General features: G+C 36.4%; 3 protein-coding genes across 6 annotated transcripts in view; all 3 read right to left on the bottom strand.

Moving 5' to 3' along the window:
* Positions 1-1,827, bottom strand: part of tchp (trichoplein, keratin filament binding) — a 46,575-nt gene extending 44,748 nt beyond the window's left edge. For both annotated transcript variants that reach the window (XM_026911379.3, XM_026911382.3), the window contains exon 1: positions 1,733-1,827. The gene's annotated coding sequence lies outside the window, so the exon portion shown is untranslated. The remainder of the gene's footprint in view (positions 1-1,732) is intronic.
* Positions 1,366-6,750, bottom strand: LOC117595980 (BOLA class I histocompatibility antigen, alpha chain BL3-7). Of its 2 annotated transcripts, XM_053228844.1 has the most exons (10): positions 6,734-6,750; positions 6,518-6,613; positions 5,774-6,037; positions 5,155-5,430; positions 4,297-4,593; positions 3,222-3,569; positions 3,099-3,140; positions 2,899-3,009; positions 2,775-2,797; positions 1,366-1,825 (listed from the first exon to the last, which is right to left on the bottom strand). In XM_053228844.1, the coding sequence occupies exons 2-9, from the start codon at positions 6,579-6,581 to the stop codon at positions 2,775-2,777; spliced, it is 1,425 nt and encodes a 474-aa protein (XP_053084819.1). In that variant the 5' UTR covers positions 6,582-6,613; positions 6,734-6,750; the 3' UTR covers positions 1,366-1,825. The 2 variants fall into 2 exon arrangements, with proteins under 2 accessions (XP_053084819.1, XP_053084821.1); XM_053228846.1 differs by lacking the exon at positions 2,899-3,009 and having other exon boundaries at positions 6,734-6,749.
* Positions 6,751-8,205: 1,455 nt separating this feature from the next.
* On the bottom strand, positions 8,206-16,883 carry LOC113524983 (class I histocompatibility antigen, F10 alpha chain-like). Of its 2 annotated transcripts, XM_053229143.1 has the most exons (8): positions 16,612-16,883; positions 13,564-13,830; positions 12,370-12,645; positions 11,917-12,216; positions 10,183-10,530; positions 10,060-10,101; positions 9,860-9,970; positions 8,206-9,770 (listed from the first exon to the last, which is right to left on the bottom strand). In XM_053229143.1, exons 1-8 carry the CDS (start codon positions 16,685-16,687, stop codon positions 9,748-9,750), a joined length of 1,443 nt encoding a protein of 480 aa, XP_053085118.1. In that variant the 5' UTR covers positions 16,688-16,883; the 3' UTR covers positions 8,206-9,747. The 2 variants fall into 2 exon arrangements, with proteins under 2 accessions (XP_053085118.1, XP_053085119.1); XM_053229144.1 differs by lacking the exon at positions 9,860-9,970 and having other exon boundaries at positions 16,612-16,882.
* Positions 16,884-19,934: the final 3,051 nt, after the last annotated feature.

Raw genomic sequence — 19,934 nt, forward strand, 5'->3', positions numbered from 1 at the left:
AACATTCAGACAATTTTTAGCAAAATTATAAGGGCTGTAGTCTCTCAGGGTGGTTTTTACAAAGTGGAAAAAGAAGTATGTGAAAGCAGCCAGTGGTCAGAAGCTGATGAAATACAGGGTGTGAGTTTCATATACATGTTCGCAGTTCATTGTAAAAGAGATGCATTCAAATGTACAAATGAGTGTCAGTTCTGTGGTTGGAAAACATTTTCAAACCATGAAATGGGCAGTGCTACATTTGTCTGACTTGTGGTTAGAGAGATAGTGGTTAGATGACTCTGCCTATGACACCATTAAACACTGACTAAAAAAATTAACAGCTTAGCAGTAGAGGATGTAAAAACACCAAAAGTGCAGCATTTCCTCCACTGGTTAAAGTAAATACTGTGATACTCATCTTACTGAGTACACCACCAGGGACAGATTACTGACCAGCCCGTGCCCAGGGCCTCTGATGATGAGCGGGCAGTTAAATCCCGTCTGGTTTTAACTCGAGCTAGATAGGAAAATAAAAAAGACATGGATAACTGTAAACTCACAATAAGTGTGTTGATGAAAAAAAAGAAACCAGAGAACATTTATTAAGCATCAAACTAAAGTGAGGCAAGAAGACTCGATACGCGGTCACTGCTGGCTGTTTAGTCGGAGCTGAGCTTTGATGATTTGGTGGATGAATTTGTGAGGTGAAAAAGCAAGAAAAGAGGTCAGCCACCTATACCATAAGCCTGCCTTCTGCATAGCACTGAAAATACTTATAATGGTTACACTTATACTTACACTTAAAAACACTTATAAGGTGTTTTTTGTTTTTTTTTTGCATACTTTGTGGGGTGGTTAGGGCTCAACACATTATGTTGATGTGTGGTAGGATGGGGAGGGGGTTCCCGTTTAGGTTTCTGCCCAGGGGCCCAGAACTTTCTGCTCTCTCCCTGTATACCACCAAGTATCTCTTGTACCATGAGCTGTTTTCTGAAAACAGTTTTAATTCATGGATTCATCAAAATTGTCCCAATGAGGATCACAGTGGCAATAGGTCGAGAGATCAGCCAAAAACCTGACCAGAGGACACAAGAGGGCAAGTGACTCATTTTTTATATCTGTTTTTATACAAAAATAAAATTTAAAAAAACAAGCAAAAAAAAAAAAAAAAAAATTTTTAAAACTCCTCTCTCTCCCTCTAACATTAAAACCACCTGCCTAATATTGTGTATGTACTTGATATATATGTGTATGTGTGTGTGTCACACATATATATAAACATATATCTCAGTCTCACTGAAAAATACTCAAATACAGAAATGAAATAAACCATTTCAGATGCTACTTGGAATAGATGAATTAAAAAATATTTCCTGACAAGACAAATAAATTAAATTTGCTTTATAGCACACGGGGATAAGGTTTTCACACAATATCACCATTACTGATTTATACAAAGAGCCGGTTTATTACCAGAGCCTTTACAAATCTGTTATTTTCTTACTTTCTTAAAATACAGTTTGCACCTGAATATTTTATTACACTGAATTACAAGCTGAGAGACCTGACAAGATGATTATAGTAAAAAAAAAAAAAAAAAAGAAAAAAAAAAGTAGAATCCAGAAGCAATATACAGTAATACTATATTCTGTAAATGTCATACATGTTATAGTTTCTCCAAATGCAGAACATCAGAAACGTGTTACAGGTTAATAAACAATAAATAATGTATGACACTGTGTGCACACATTACCCTGACACTGCTGCGTTACTGACTGACAGAAGAATACACAACATACGAATACTGCATTTCATCATGTCTCCACTTGAGTATCTTCTCAGAGAACTGTAGAGCAGAAGAGACATCATTCAGTTAATTGGTTATAATTATATATTATATTATGTATTCTGTAACAAGAAAAAAAAAACCTTTGTTTCTTGGCGCAAAAATTTACATTATTTTTATTTTATTTTAATTATCGTACTTTTATTCTATTTTTACACCATTTTATTATAAATTTCTTATAATTTATTTATTTTGTATTTTTCTAACTGCTATTAATGATTTAATGAGTATTATTTGCCTATTTTCCATTTTTTATCATAAACAGAATGAATAAAAAATATATTAAATATATAATATAAGAATAGAGAAAATGGCCTCTATTTTACAATATGAATGTCAACAATGTGAATGTCTCCTGTAACAAAAGAAGAGAATATTTTTTAAAAAGAGCTTTTTGTCCTGAGCCTCTTGATTTCCTGTCCTTATCTGAAGAAGGCAGCGTGCAGTTAAAACAGAAATGTAAATAGGAAAAGATTGGATCATGTACAGCCCAGACCTCCTCAGCAAGCACATATAGGTGTGATGGTCAGGTGTCCACATACTTTTGGCCATTTAGTGTAAACAGTACATCACATGTAGGTTTTTCATTTGGACTTTTTTCATGATTAATATCTTAAAATTCATTATTTGATCATTTTGTCATAATGAAGGAACAACTGTAAAACCCAACACCATAAATGTTCCGTTGCTGTAATTTACATTCATATACAATATTTAAATACTGCACTAAACTGTACACAAAATTATTGGCACCCTTAAGAAATGAGTGAAAAAAAAACATATATAAAAGATTTTTAATGTGAGGCTAAAAAAAAAAAAAAAATCTCCACCAGCTCAGGAAACAAGTTACAGACTGAGATTATTTTTGTTCAAAAATTAAATCAGAGTTAATAAATAAATCTGGAGGAAACTGTATCTACTCGTTTTTGGTTTTGAGTCTCAGAGTTACCTAATTATCTTCTGCCTCAACACCTAAAACAAAACAATGGAGATACAGATCATTATTATTATTATTATTATTATTATTATTATTAATAGTAGTAGTATTATGATTACAGTATTAACAGTTTTACCTCTGTATGTTTTTTTCTTCAGCATGGTGAAGATCAGGACAGCGAGAAGAATCACAATCACTACACCAGACACCACAGTCAGCATGAAGAACACAGCAGAAGAGACTGAACCTTGGAGAAAACATTAAAGAAAACATTTTAGCCATTACATTTTTATTTAGAAATGTAAAGAAACTTTTGTGAGAACAAAAACATCAAACCTGTCGCTCTGTCCAAGTTCTCAGAAAGTATTTTGTTTCTGTCTGAAAAAGGAAACATTATTTGTATAATCTCAGTCTTCTCAATCAACCTTTAATGCAGTTATTCACTTTGTATAAATTTACCTTTCACATGGAAAGAGGTCGAGTTGCTAAAGTTAATTCGGTCCATTTGCATGGAGCTGCAGTAATAGAGTCCTGTATCAGAGACATTTACTGCAGTGATTGTGAGAGACGTGAATCTGCCCTGAACAGCCATCACCATGCGCTCAGTTTCAGTAAAGTAGGAACACGGATATGATGCAGCTGATGTAAAAATCTGTTTGCACCCAAGAAGACGTGGAACTGAATCACTCGTGTGTTTAAACCAGAAGATGGAACCTCGATAATTCAGGTTATGTTGGCACCAAATAGTGACATTATCTCCAGCTTCTGCCTCCAAAGTTGAAGAGACCAGAGGCTCTGAGAGCAAACCTGCAACCCATAAAACACACACTTATTTATAATAAAAAAAACAGAACTATTGTGTATCAGACAAGCGAAAAATAGGAAATGATCTGTAAATTAGTGCAGTAAATTACTGTACTTTTATATGCTAGAATTTCTAAACATTAAACATGAAGAGAAGTACACTAAGTTGGCATAATATTCTGTATTCCAGCTATTATTGTAGTTTTGTATACAGTGATACAGGTGTGAAAAGTATTTCAGAGTGCTACATCAGGAACAGCATGCTGGTACAGCAGGAAGTGTTGCAGCCTCACAGCTCCAGGGTCCCGGGTTTGATCCTGAACTTTTCTCCGGGCTTCCTCCAGGTTCTCTAGTTTCCTCTCACCTCCCAAAAATATGCCAGTAAGTGGATTGACTCAGATAAAAAAGCTGAATGACGAATGAATGAACAATTTTCCAACAACCAACGCAACATGTTAATGGTTTTATATAAAAAAAACTTAATCAGAATATTGCATTAGTTTGCAGTGCTATGCTCTCACTCTAATGTATTAAAGGGAAAAAGCCTGTATGCTCATTGTTTATAGCAGTCACTTACACTGACCTGGTTTTATTTAACTATACAAACCAACAATTTTAACTAATTCAACATGCCTGAATCAGTTCTTGAGGAGCATCTGAATGTGACCTCAGCAAACCTGTATAGGTTTGATTGTCAGGTGTCCATGTACTGTATTAATCTCCACTCCACCTGATTCTCTATCTGGAACTCTCACAGGCAGCACTAACTCCTTCTCCAAGCTGCTGTGCTGAATCACGCAGGTGTAGGTGTGTTTCTGCAGCTCCTCAGCTGGAACTGTCAGAATGCTTCTCTTCTGGAAGCTTCCATCCTGGTTGGGTAACGTCTCTCTGAGCTCCACATCCTCATACACGTCCTCTCCGTCCTTCTGCCAGGAGATCATCACTGCTTTGGGGAAGAAACCTGTAGCATGACACACCACCTCTGGAGAAGGAGAGTGTTTCTGGAACAGTGACGCCTCGGGACGAACTGCAGAGACACACAGAGACATAAATATTAAAACTCTTTTTTTCTTCATTTATAAACGCCTGATGCTAACCCCGATGAGGAATAATACGTATTCCTGGTGAGAACATTTTCAGTGTAGTCCTTTCCACCAGTTTATCTGTTTTAGTGAAGATGTAGACACTAGAATGGTTTCTGCAGGAAAGGAGGAAAGTTTACAGTCGAAACGTTTACTTTCTTTCTTCCTATTCTAGGAAAAAGATGTTACGTACAGACCTTAATAAGAAAGTGTGTGTGTGAACTTTTCTAGTGTCTGCATCTTAACTAAAACAGAAGAGCAGCAGCTCAAGCGCCTGGTGATTACCGTAAAACCCTGTATATACACACACTCCACATTCTACTGTGATGTTGGACAGAAAAATATATTCACATATTTAATAATACAGAAATAAAATCTCTAAATGTGTAGTTTTTAAAGAATAAAGTCATTTTTCATGTAGATATTTAAATATGAAAACCACAGGACAGAAGAAGTGTGTGTGTGTGTGTGTGTGTTACAGTAACAGAGCAGATCACACACTTTACCTTTCCTCTCCAGAGTCTCTCTGCCGTAAGACACGTACTTCTTTAACCACTTGATACAGGTGTTCTGCAGGTAGTTCTTCATGTCATTAGCCTCAGCTCCTGTAGAATCCCACTTGTGTTTGGTGCTCACAGCTTGAGGTTTAGCTGCAATCCAGGTTTTAGTTTTCAGATCCAGACTGAGGAAATCTTCTCCATCATAACCGTACTGAGTGTATCCTCTAGTGGTGCCGTCATCATCACGCTCACAGCCGCACATCATCTGCACTGTGTGAACTCCTGCACACACACACACACACACACACACACACACACACACAGATGAGAGTGATGAGGTTCAGCTGAGCTCCGTCTCCTTCTACACTCTCCATTCAAACATCACACTACACTTTACTCTTCATTCAGTTCCTCATCACTCACACATTTACATTTACTTTATATTTCATTTATATTTCATTTATATTTCTCTCTTTATTTATTTCTCTTTGTGTGATTTTTCTCTCATATTAAAGATTTTTTTGTTTATCTTCACAGTTATCAGGACTGATATTGGGTTAAAGTGGTACATGTTCACTGTGTGTGTGTGAGTGTGTGTTAGTGAGTAAAGGTGTGAGTGTGTTACCTTTAGTCTGATTAAAGCGCTGCATTGCTGTAGCCACATTGACTCTGTAGACCTCCTGAGCACCCTGCTGCTTCTGTGTATTTCTGCTCCAGTAATCTGGATCCTCAGCGTTGATCTTCTGTATCCACTCCGTCTTCGGCGTCTCTCGCCTGATGTTACTATCGTAGTAGCTAAACTGCTCTCCATCCACCTGACCCACAGCAGTGAATTCTGGGAAATTTATTCCTGTAACTGCAGTGTAGATGTACTGCAGAGAGTGTGTGACTGTAAAAGTGAAAAACACACATTAACACACACACACACACACACACACACACTAACAGTAGCTCCACTCTCTCACTCCTTACACACTCTGTTTCTATTATTAAATCTTTTATTTATTATTTTTCTCACATAATAATCTGATGATTAAACACACCACTCTGTACATTAATGACAATTTTAATCTTTCACACATTTATACATCATTATTATTATTATTGTTATTATTATTATTATTATTATTGTTATTATTATTATTATTATTATTATTATTATTATTGTTGTTGTTGTTGTTATAATAATAATAATAATAATAATAATAATAATAGTTTTACAGAGTAATAGATGTAATTTTTTAGCTTTATTGACTTTATTATTTGTGTGTAACTTTGTCAGATCTCCCCTTATCACAGGCTCAGCGTTAAACTTTAATATTAGAGAGTAAATAAATGGAATAAAGACAGTAAACATTACAGAACTCACCTGCTGATGAAAGATGAAGAGAAACTGTGAGGAAAATCAGAGCTTTCAGAACTGCACGAGCCATCTCTCACTGCACTCTCTCACACTCTACACACACTATACACACACTATATACACTATACACACTATAAACACACTATAAACACTATAAACACACTATACACACTATATACACAATAACACTATAAACAATAAACACAATAATAATTTACTGACGAGATCTTCCACTTTAACTCCCTTTAACTCAGTGAGAGAAAGTTACAGCTCCTGCTGCTGCTCCTGCGCTCAGCGGGAATGTTTCTTTTCTAACAGTGGGAGGAGCATTTATACCAGCTCTGACCAATAAGAACTCAGAGTCCCGACCAATCACAACTCAGGATTCTGTCGCGTCACCAGTTTCTGAGAGTTATTATTGTTATTATTGCCCTCACAAAAGAAATGTAGTTTGTCTACATTTAGCTTGTTTCCATTGTCCTAGATTAAATAAATATATCTACTTTAAAACTAAATGATAAAAACACACTAACATTACTTTTCTATAACTGTTCTGCTCAGTTAATAATAATTCAGTTGAAATAGAAACTCTTATTCCTCTGTGTTGTGACACTACAGTACAGTATATAGTATATAATCATGTTAATAAAGCTGGAGCTGTAAAATGGCTGCTGTGTGTGTGTGTGTGTGTGTGTGTGTGTGTGTGTTCACTACTCCACTGGTAATAAAAACCTCTTCTGTGTTCTCCATCATCAGTTAACACACAGCTCAGAAAAGGCCTTCAGAAGGTGGTGTTAATGTTTGAGCTTTTGAATTGAAATACAGTAAACAGTAAATATAATCTTATACAGTGCCTCCTTTTATTATTAAAGACTCTATTAAAGAATCTGCTGATGAACATGTGCTTGTTATTTCAGTGTTTGCAGGAGCAGAAGGTGAAGGAGGTGAGTTGAGGTGTAAATGTGGAGAGGGATGGAGGTTGGGGTGGAGGCTGGAGGGTCAGAGAAGAACATGAGAATGATTCTGCTGAGACTTTAACCCAACTGAGCAGCATTTCACCTCCTGAAGAGGAGACTGAAGGGAGAAACCCCCTGAAACTAACAACAACTGAAAGAGGATGTGGTAAAAGATACTCTGATACAAAAAATGTTCTATGTTTCATGTTGTTTAACACATCTAGATGAAAATACCAGGAAATAAAAGCTGAAATCCTAAACTCTTGTCTCATATCCATCTCTTGATCTCAAACCCAAATGTCTTTGGTGTGTTGCACAAAAAAATGAATTGGCCTTGCTGTTCCAATAGTTTCGGAGGAGACAGTATGTCTTTGGAGAAATGCAGTGTCTGAATTATTGAGGCCCAAAACTCGGAATAATAATGATAAGAACAGTCGGAGGTCTTTATATTGTCAGTGTTGAGTGTGTGTTGGTGTGTAGAAAGACGGGGAAACACACAGTGTGATGTGGTGTAATTACTGATTCAGGCTGCAGTAAGATCCACATCACACCCGAACATTAATACTGAACCTGATAATAAATCTAAATAATAAATCTAAATAAATCTTAAACTCAGAGAGATGGTGTGTGTGTGTGTGTGTGTGTGTGTGTGTAGAACATGACAGTAAATGTAGAAGTGATACTGAGCTCATGTCCTTTAAAAGAACACAGTTATAAAATAAACCTCAGAGCACAGAGTGAAGAAAATACACTTTATTATTCATTCAGATTGTTACACTGACAGAACAGATGCATTGTGGGAGAGATTTGGGTCGTACAGATGTGAAAACGTGTTTACTGGATTGTTATTTGCTTTAAATCGAGTTAAATAATAAATAATGGAATCAGTGCCGTGTCATTTAGTTGATTTGTGTTTTCTCTGAGTGCTGATCATCCAGCATGAGCTCCTGCTTCTGCTGTGTTCACTCCTGTTCTTTTCCACTTTAGTCCAATCTGTTCAACACCAATCACATCTGAAGCCCCAGTTTCTGTCTGATACGAAGCACAAATCAGCTCCACAAACAGCTACTGAGGAAAATCTCACTGGATTAAAAGCTAAAAGATGTAAATCAAACCTCTCATGTACTGACGTTATGATCTGAATTCAATTCTACAGTAAATCATGTTGTAAATGTACAGAGTAAAGAAGCTCATACACACTCCTGAAACACACACACTGGAATATAATGATGTTAAACTGCAGCTCTGGGGGAAAATTCACTACAATAATCACACTTTTACAATTTTAGCTTAAAATGGATTAAAAATAAAGGCTGAGTAAATCAGAATCACAGTGTGTGTGTGTGTGTGTGTGTGTGTGTGTGTTTTCCTCGGAGGAAATGTTTCTTCAGACTTCACAACTGAAAGAATCCTTTTTAGCAAATGATACTTCAGACAAAATTTGACACATAGCATAATCTTCAGCTATACAGTGAGTCTAGACTTAAAGAAGGATCATTTTTACTCTTTACCAGAGTCTTTACAAATCTGTTATTTTCTTATTTTCTTAAAATACAATTTGCACCTGAATATTTTATTACACTGAATTACAAGCTGAATAAGAATAAGAGCCCTGACCTCAACCCCACTGAACACCTTTGGGATGAACTGGAACACCGACTGAACCCCAGACCTCCTCACCAACATCAGCGCCTGATCTCACTAATGCTCTTGTAGCTGAATGAACACAAATCCCCACAGCCACGCTCCAACATCTAGTGGAAAGCTTCCCAGAAGAGTGGAGCTCATTACAACAGCAAACACAGAGGGGAATGAATGTGAAATGGGATGTTCAGCAAGCACATATAGGTGTGATGGTCAGGTGTCCACATACTTTTGGCCATTTAGTGTAAACAGTACATCACATGTAGGTTTTTCATTTGGACTTTTTTCATGATTAATATCTTAAAATTCATTATTTGATCATTTTGTCATAATGAAGGAACAACTGTAAAACCCAACACCATAAATGTTCCGTTGCTGTAATTTACATTCATATACAATATTTAAATACTGCACTAAACTGTACACAAAATTATTGGCACCCTTAAGAAATGAGTGAAAAAAAAACATATATAAAAGATTTTTAATGTGAGGCTAAAAAAAAAAAAAAAATCTCCACCAGCTCAGGAAACAAGTTACAGACTGAGATTATTTTTGTTCAAAAATTAAATCAGAGTTAATAAATAAATCTGGAGGAAACTGTATCTACTCGTTTTTGGTTTTGAGTCTCAGAGTTACCTAATTATCTTCTGCCTCAACACCTAAAACAAAACAATGGAGATACAGATCATTATTATTATTATTATTATTAATAGCAGTAGTATTATGATTACAGTATTAACAGTTTTACCTCTGTATGTTTTTTTCTTCAGCATGGTGAAGATCAGGACAGCGAGAAGAATCACAATCACTACACCAAACACCACAGTCAGCATGAAGAACACAGCAGAAGAGACTGAACCTTGGAGAAAACATTAAAGAAAACATTTTAGCCATTACATTTTTATTTAGAAATGTAAAGAAACTTTTGTGAGAACAAAAACATCAAACCTGTCGCTCTGTCCAAGTTCTCAGAAAGTATTTTGTTTCTGTCTGAAAAAGGAAACATTATTTGTATAATCTCAGTCTTCTCAATCAACCTTTAATGCAGTTATTCACTTTGTATAAATTTACCTTTCACATGGAAAGAGGTCGAGTTGCTAAAGTTAATTCGGTCCATTTGCATGGAGCTGCAGTAATAGAGTCCTGTATCAGAGACATTTACTGCAGTGATTGTGAGAGACGTGAATCTGCCCTGAACAGCCATCACCATGCGCTCAGTTTCAGTAAAGTAGGAACACGGATATGATGCAGCTGATGTAAAAATCTGTTTGCACCCAAGAAGACGTGGAACTGAATCACTCGTGTGTTTAAACCAGAAGATGGAACCTCGATAATTCAGGTTATGTTGGCACCAAATAGTGACAGTATCTCCAGCTTCTGCCTCCAAAGTTGAAGAGACCAGAGGCTCTGAGAGCAAACCTGCAACCCATAAAACACACACTTCTTTACTTATTTAATACATACAGGAAACACTGGAGCTTTTATAAGAGTTTCTACATAGACCTGATCATTTGTGTTTCCTTTTTTGAATTTGGGCTTTAAAAAAAATTAGTTTTCAATTATATAACTTACACATTGTTCTGAATCATTTATACTTTAATTGTGAGAGCTGTAATGTGATGAACAGTCAGACTAAACGCAGGGATTCCTGTAGACTTCTACAAACATTTGTCCACTTTGTAAAGCAATAAATGAGATTATTAACATGTACATTTTTATAGCATAATAATTATACAAACTAATTTAAGTAAATTAAGAATTTTAACTAATTCACCATGCCTGACTCAGTTAATGAGGAGCATCTGATTGTGACTTGTATTAGAATGTCATTAAATCTAAACGAGGAAATTTTGGTGAATGAATCAAAAGAAAAACAAACTAAAAATCTGTGGCACACAATTTCTGTAAAAAAAATGAACTAAACCATTTTGTTTTATGTTAATAAATATATTAGTCTGTTATCTTTTTTCAAGTTTTCATTTGCTTATATAATTGCAGTAATGTAAATGTAAATTGCTCTATGAATGATGCACATTAATCGACAATCAGACATCATTTCAGCAATATGAAAACTACCGTAATTATTCAGGATTCTTTTTTGCAAAGCTAAATGACAGCATGTGTGCGAGGAAGTCCTTATGGTTGTCATTTATTAAAGAGTGGATAACTTCACCAGGATATTATAGATTTAAAGCAAAAACACTAATGAAATTAAAAAATGACCCTGATTCTTATACTAAAGGTCTTTCCACCTGCACTGCTTGACTCTCTAATATTCAGCTGTAGAGGAGTAATGATTTGTAATCACGCTATCCGATGTCATCCAGAAGAGGATGGGTTCCCTTTTAAGTCTGGTTCTTCTCACCATTTCTTCCACATGCTATCTCAGGGAGTTTTGCCTCTTTATCCATCACCTCTGGCTTGCTCATTAGGGATGAATCTACAGCTATCTGGATATCTATAAAGCTGCATTGTGACAGTGTCCACTGTTAAATTTGTAAAATTGAATTGAAATCCCTACAGCCACGTTCCAAAGTCTAGTAGAAAGCCTTCCCAGAAGAGTGGAGGCTTTTATAGCAGCAAAGGGATAAAAACCTATATTAATGCCCATGGTTTTGGAATGGGATGTTCAGCAAGCCTATAGGGGTTTGATCTTCAGGTGTCCATGTAACCTGCACTCCACCTGATCCTCTATCTGGAACTATAGTTCATTAAAATCTTTACATTAAAACTTTATTATCTGCTGCAGCAATAAATCAGCTTTCACTGTAAATCTGGAGTTTTAGAAGAAAGTGTTTCTCTGACCAGGATTCAGGATTCGGCGCTCGCTCACAGGCAGCACTAACTCCTTCTCCAAGCTGCTGTGCTGAATCACGCAGGTGTAGGTGTGTTTCTGCAGCTCCTCAGCTGGAACTGTCAGAATGCTTCTCTTCTGGAAGCTTCCATCCAGGTTGGGTAACGTCTCTCTGAGCTCCACGTCCTCATACGTGTCCCATCCGTCCTCCTGCCAGGAGATCATCACTGCTTTGGGGAAGAAACCTGTAGCATGACACACCACCTCTGGATAGGTGGAGTCCTTTTGGAACACTAACACCTCGGGACGAACTGCAGAGACACACAGAGACATAAATATTGAAACACTATGAGGTTTGTTTAGAAGTGTGTCAAACCTCTTTGTGTGTGTGTGTGTGTGTGTGTGTGTGTGCATGTTTGTGTGTGTATAGCAGTTACAGTAACAGAGCAGATCACACACTTTACCTTTCCTCTCCAGAGTCTCTCTGCTGTAAGTCACATACTTCTTTAACCACTCGATACACTCTTTCTCCAGGTAGTTCTTCCACTGATAATTCCGACCAGTGTCAGCATCCCACTTGTGTTTGGTGATCACAGCTTGAGGTGTCGGAGCGATCCAGGTGAGAGTTTTCAGATCAAAAGTGATGAAATCTTCTCCATCATAACCGTACTGAGTGTATCCTCTAGTGGTGCCGTCATCATCGAGCTCACAGCCGTACATCCACTGTAGTATATGAACTCCTGCAGATACACACACACACAGCTATAAACAGTCATTCACACACCAGCCTCTCTTTTCACTCTCTGTTGAAGTTTTGAATACCAAGTCACCAAGTTGAAGAGTTCACTGTACAAGTCCCTGTAAATGAGCTGTTACTATAGAAACGATAACACATTAGAAAGAGCACATTTATATAAACCTGTGACTTGGAGCTGCACTACTGTCAGAGCTGCTGTTATGGAAAATTCATCAACACCTTCTGACCAATCAGAATCCAGAATGTAGTGGAAAATTTCATTTCATTGCATGTATCATTAGTTTTTATGTTTCGAGGGAAAAGATGTTCTGTGAAAACAGTTGCTGTTGCTCAAGGAGGAAAACAAGAAGTGAATTGAGCCCAGTTCCTGTCATCATTAGCACAAAGTGTTTCAAATGTCAGCTAAAACAGAAGAACATGCCAATGCCTAGTAATTGAGAGTAAAAGACGCACGTACGCATAACCAGTAAAGTTAGAACAAAACACATAACCGTGATCGGCAGAATTAGAACCTTGTGTAATTATGTTCATTAAAAGGTAATAGAATGCTCTAAAGGGATGAAAGACAGAGTATAAAAGGGAACACCAGAAAGGGGAAGCACCTCTTCTGGGTGCATGATTTTTGTAATGCATAAATTTTATACTCTTGCTTCTTCTGCTCAATCTTGTCTGCTGAATTTATTTGCCTCTATTTCTAGATTTCCACGACAAGAATTCAACAACGCTGTAGTATAAGTTACAATATCTGTGTATAATCTAATCAGAATCAGTTGAGTGTTAAAGACTTGAATAAGAGTCACTCTGGGATTAAATCACAACCTCGCGTCATTGATACAGAACCTTAAGCATTGAACCATCACTGACATTTAACAGTAGAAGCTCTGAGTGTGTTCATCTTTACCTTTAGCGTGATTATAGTGTTGCATTACTGTAGCTAAGAGCTGTTTCAGATTCTCCTGATGACTCTGCATCTCACGTGTTCGCCTGTTCCAGTAATCTGGATCATCAGCATCAATCTTATTTATCCACTCTGTCCTTGGGATCATCTTCCTGATGTTGCTGTCATAGTACACAAACTGCTCTCCGTCCACCAGACCAACAGCAGTGAACTCTGGGAAATTTATTCCTGGTGTGACGGCAGTGTAGAGGTACTGCAGAGAGTGTGTGTCTGTAAAACAAAAGAGTAGCTTTTAAATAGTTTTGATGAATCAATATTTAAAAGTCCCACAGCATTTCAGCTACAAACCCTGATCGGTGCAGTTTTAAATAATAAACTGTGAGCAGAACTGCTCATAATATTGTTGGTTATTTGCTTATTAATTCAATTCATCAACTGAAATATTTGAACAGTGATTTTACAATTGCCCCATTTTCTTGGAGTTTGCTTCACTAGGACAACATGGCATCAGTAGGGTTGCCAGTTTTACACCATACTGTGCTATTTTTGGAACAAGGTTGCCAGTGTCAAGAGTAACTCTGGGGGATTAAATTTTCCCTTGTCCATAGCATATGTTTGTAGAAATTGATTTGTTTTCATTCCAATTATTTCCTTTAAAGCAAGATCTTGGTAGCAATGGACTGCTTTTCAGCCCAAAATGCCATCAGCGCACTTGCTTTTTACATCCTCAACTGTTTAGGGGTGTAATGATACATGCTGACATGATGCATTGTGATCACAGAAATGAGTGATTGAGTGAATGAGTGTATACTGTATGAGCATTCTATTACTTACGCATATAATGCAGTTGCACTGTTGGAACACATTACTTGTCCCAATCTGCAGAACCCATAGAGTCAATATACATTCACTGTCCACTCTAATAGGAACACTAGAATACAATGACCGACCCACATTATAGGTTATATGGTTACTTGACCATGTTATCACAGTTAAAAAAAGAGCGCTTCAGTTACTTTCATACGACACCAGCCCCGCGCTTCTGCGATCTCCAATGCCCGAGAAAGCCGAGAACAGAGAACCACGACATTTTAGCCGACTTTGGAGCTCCATTTCCAGTTAAAATAACTCATTAAACGGTTAACATGAGCTCATTATGTTTCAATCCATCCTTTTCCCTGTGGCAGAGACTTTGTTTATTCAATTAAATGTTTGGGAGAATTAATTAATTAATTAAGTTTTAAGATATGGAGAACCTGTAGTAAAGTTTGCAGCAATTTTTGATTTATTTAGTTTTATACAGACAAAAATGCACATTGTATTGCATTGTTATTGATTAAGAAATAAATCATGAATGAAAAGTCTTTTCATTCATATTTTTCTTTATTCAAATCTTGTTCAAAATTTTCTTAGAATTAAATTGAATTGTGAATTGTGAAGCCAGTATTGTGAATTGAACTGAATAATGACCAGCATATATCATTACACCCCTATAAACTCTGTGCCAAAACTAAGTGTAAGAACTATTACAAAACTATGGTGTTAACCTGGCAACCCTGAAACATGAATCTGTTATTTGACATGAGTCACTATCTAAATGTATGGAATGGCCTCAAATGTTCAAAAAAATGTCAGAGAGAAAAGATTATTTGACTTTTACATTTGGCACACAGTTAACTAGCTAGTAAGAAATACACTGCAGATATCTATAACTGAAATATTGAAATAATCTAGTAATAATATAATGTGACTAGTCAAAAATATTTTTCAACTAGTGCGAAGTGTCTAATAGAGATCAAAAACGTTAATTCCTACTAGAATAAAAATATATGTGTAAATCATTATGTCTGTAAATTATTTTTAACAAGTCAAAGTAAAATTATTACTAGTAAAGCTCTAATTCTGACTAGTAAAAAATAAATTAGGGCTTGTTACTCTTGCACTATTAAGAGATGAAACAGCTGGCTTTAGTATCTAACTATGAGGAAAATGAGATCTGGACCTCTGTAGCCTAATTGTTTTTTTGATGTAGCAAATCTCCTTTTGTCAGATTCAATATGGAAACAACAGGGTGGCTAAATGTAGCCTACTATAAGGAAGTCATGGCTGACCTCAGGGAGCAGAGTTGCTTGCTCTCAGCAACATTTCCAGCATAACAGTCACAAAGTCACAGTCTCAAAAAACCCACAAAATAGACCTGAAACTAGTCAAAAACAGGAACACATTTCTCTTGTTTCCCTCTCAGTCTTCCGGTGTGAAACAAGTTACACAGTGGTGCAGAAGAATTTCGATTTGCAATATCTACAACACTTTCCCTTGTTCAATCTTTACAGTACATTTACATTTACGGCATTTGGCAGATGCCCTTATCCAGAGCGACTTATATTTTTATCATTTATACAAATGAGCAGTTGAGGGTTAAGAGCCTTGCTCAAGGGCCCAGCTGTGGTGGCTTGGCAGTGCTGGGATTTGAACTCATGACCTTCTGAGGTACAGCTCTGTCCTTTGGCTTTGTATGTGCCTTACATCTATAAAAAAATACAGCCACCCAAAACACACACTATGTAAAGGGGAGAGACACCAGGTTCTACACCAACACACTGAACACTGTGTATCTGAAACCACAATTAATCACTCATTATGTTTAACTCTCAAGAGACACTGCTTTACCAGAATTATAACTTTTTGTTGAGACATATGCAACATATTTATTGGCTAACAACTGAAATATAGCAAAAAGTAGTTTACTGTGTTGTTAGATGGAACCGTGGATATCAGTGGCACAGAGCAAACGTGTGTCTCCATACGCTGCTTCACAGGAAGACGAAAGCACAAAAATATGTGAAGATGTCTTGGTTGGACCTCAGCACTATTTTGATCCCTGACTTTAGGCCACTATAGAAAAATAATCCACTTCAGGGTGTAACAGAAACTCTGCTTTATCACACCTTCTCTGCATGGATTATATAACAGCACGACCTGAAGTGTTATTCCTTACTTACTCTATATAAGAAAATACAGCAGTTATTCAGTATATTAAATCACTCTTACCTGCAGATGCCCGAGGAAAACTAATCGTGAGGAAGAACAGGACTTCCACAAGGACGTGAATGGATCTGTGCTCCATTCCTGCAGAGCTTAAACAGAATTAATCTGTAGAGAATCTTCTTGGTAAAAGCTTTTCTCCTTTCTGCTACTGCGGTCACAACAACTACACTTCGGAATAACTTGCTAAACCAGCAGTTCGTAGTGATTTTTGTTCCAGTTTCATGAAACACACAAGACAGGAAAAAGAAACTGCTCTGATTCACAGGTGCAGCTAAAGGAGGTCAAACCAATGGCTGTGGAAACAAGAGTGCACATACTATATACAGCTATTTACAGTAACTACCCTTCATGTGGGAGTAAAAAAATGCTGCAGCTCCTCTGTTTTAGTTCAAATAAATAGAGAGAAGTTTACATGCACACTTTTTATTAATTATTGTGTGTATCATCATTTTGCAAAAAATAGAATGTTTGTTTTGAATATGTTTCGTTAATGAGAACAATCGACTTTTAAAGTAAATATAATATATAAAATAAATATACAGCGATAATATGAAATTAGATGATAAAAAGAGTACTCTACTCAGTTGTATGAAATCTATTTGCTGTGACAAAAAATGAAAAAAAAATGCTTGGAAAGAAAAGCTTGAAAAGAAATAGTAATATGTCATAAATTTTGGGACTGACAAAAAGCTCACTTTTAAATAAGCAAAAAAAAAATAAAATGTGTTTTTCTTGCAAAGGACCTCCTTTAATATGTACACAGTTATTATGACATTATTTCACTGTGGCCTTTTTGAGAAATATAAATTTATCAGCTTTTTTGGCTGATAAAAAGCTAAATTCCTATAAGAAGCAAAAGTAAATGGTATTTCCTTGTTAAAGATACTTCCTCTACTATGTACACAGTTATTGTAAAGTTTGTTGAAGACCCAAAGATGAAACTTGAAATGACTTGAAATGAAAGCAGTGTCACTGTCATTTTATTTTTGTTTGAAAACCTTTTGAAAGAATATTTCTGATAAAAGATCTCGACGTTTTTATCGGGATGACCTACTATGTGCTCCAGTTTAATAAAGGTATATTTTATTGTTTTGAGAGAGTTTTGTGTTTGTGACCTCTACAGGTGCAGTGAAACACATAACCAGATGGCTTGGACCTGAGAGGTTCATGTTCAGAGCCAGGTTCACTGCAAAAACGCCAATCAGCTCTCTTTCTTATTGATTTCATGCAATGATACTTTAAATTAGCATCCGCACATTTCAGTAAATATCGTTGTTGCACATGGCTGTCAACCACTGATTCATTTGCACCAAACAAGCATTAAAAATCCACGTCAACAAAGAAATAAACTGTCCTGGCTATCACATATTTTATTAAATACACCAGTTTTAAATGAATCTTATGTGGCTTAAATGGTTAATATTTGGTTAATATATGGATATTTAACTGCCAAAGCTTTGTCTGATCTTTGTCATTTTAATTGAAAATTTGCTCATTATTTTTCATCATCATGATCATCAAGATCTTCTTCTTCTTCTTCTTATTATTATTATTATTGTAGAACCATGAAATTCAGCAGAGATGTAGATCCCATACAGGAATGGGGTGCTTGTGCTTTGGCGAAAGATCAGAATTGTTGAAGCCTGTTGCTGACCTTGATCTTGCCTGACGTTTTTGGATTTGTTTGCCTGTCTCTCATTAAAAAGACATTTAACTGTAACTGCATCTGTCTCAGCATCTGTCTCCATTTCACGACATTACTAAAAATAAGGAAATGAATTAACATCTTTCCAACAACCAACACAGCATGTTAATTGATGGCTTCAGCAAAGATGTTTATCCTGAAAATTTCCTTGCTTTGTGGTGCTGTGCTCTCAGTCTAATGTATTATAGGGAAAAGGCCTTTATGCTCATTGTTTATAGCTGTTTCTTACACTGACCTGTTTTTAATTTGTTATATAAACAAATGCAACTAATTTAATTAACACCCCAATTTCAGTTAAGCAGGAGCGAATGTGATGTATATCAGACTGTCATTCAGCAAAAACTAATGTTCAGTGGTACATTATTGCTGCAGAAATTTTACCAAACAATTTTTATGTTAATTAATTATTTTTTTTAAAAATAGTGTCTTATCTTTTTTCACTTTTCATTTCAATCACTTTATTTATAAAGCACAATAAAAGCAGCACTAGTTGTCTATTGTGTTGTACAATCAACTACAAATAAATACAAATTATAAAAGAAAGAGACCCCACAGAAATGAAAAGACATCATTACACAAGAATAAACTCTAAAACAGAACCGACCAAGGACATGCTCTGGGTTTAGTTATAGGCAAGATCAAAAAGATTTTCAACACATTCATCAACATTCAGACATAATTTGCTGAAAATGGTAATCATACATAGAAAGTGGAAATTTGAAACAAAGGTGCAGAAAAACTCCTCGTGGTCAGAAGCGGATGTAATGCAGATGTGGGATTCTGCAGTTCAGTACAAAACGAATGCACAAAAATGAGTGTCAGGTCTGTGGCTGGAACATATTCAAACCATAAAATGGAGAGTAGCTGCATGTCTTTGAGCAAAGCCCTGTGGTTAGAGAGACAGCTGGTCTTCACACAACTCTGTGTGACAGCTGAACATTGACCCAAATAAAAACACTTAGTTGCTCTAAAACTATTTCATTAGAGCCTTCAAAAATGCATGTATCTGTATTACAACCTGTCAACAACATTATATTTCCCCAACAGGCAGTAGAGAAAGTAAAAACACCAAAAGTGCAGCATTTCCTCCACCAATTAAAGAAAATAAAGAAATTCTCATCTTACCGATAGTACACCACCAGGGATGGATTACTGACCTGGTCATGCCTAGGACCTCTGGTAGTCCACGAGCAGTCCATTATAACCTATATGTTTTTAACTGGAGCTAGATAAGTGGATGAAAAACAGACATGGATAACCGTAACATTGATTTTCCAACACTGAATGAGTTGGATTAAAAATAATTTCTGAATTAAAATTGGCCAAAGAAGAGTCGGAGCTTGTGAAAGAGCTGGACTTTGACGATTTGGTGGATGAATTTATAAGGTGAAAAGCAAGAAAGAAGCCAGGTGCCTAACATAAGACTGCCTTCTGCATACCACCAAAACAAATCAAATGCGCATAATGTATATGCACACAAGAGGCAGTGGTAGTGGAAAACAAGTGCTCTTTAGTGAAGTGGAGGTGAGGTAGGTGCAGAGGGCTGGGGAAAATGGTGCGGCGTCACGGTCGTCCTAGCTCTGTACCTAACCCAGGTGCTGTGCCTCAGTCAAGCCCCAGA

Source organism: Pangasianodon hypophthalmus, chromosome 24 (genome assembly GCF_027358585.1).
Source record: "Pangasianodon hypophthalmus isolate fPanHyp1 chromosome 24, fPanHyp1.pri, whole genome shotgun sequence".
NCBI lineage: Eukaryota > Metazoa > Chordata > Actinopteri > Siluriformes > Pangasiidae > Pangasianodon > Pangasianodon hypophthalmus.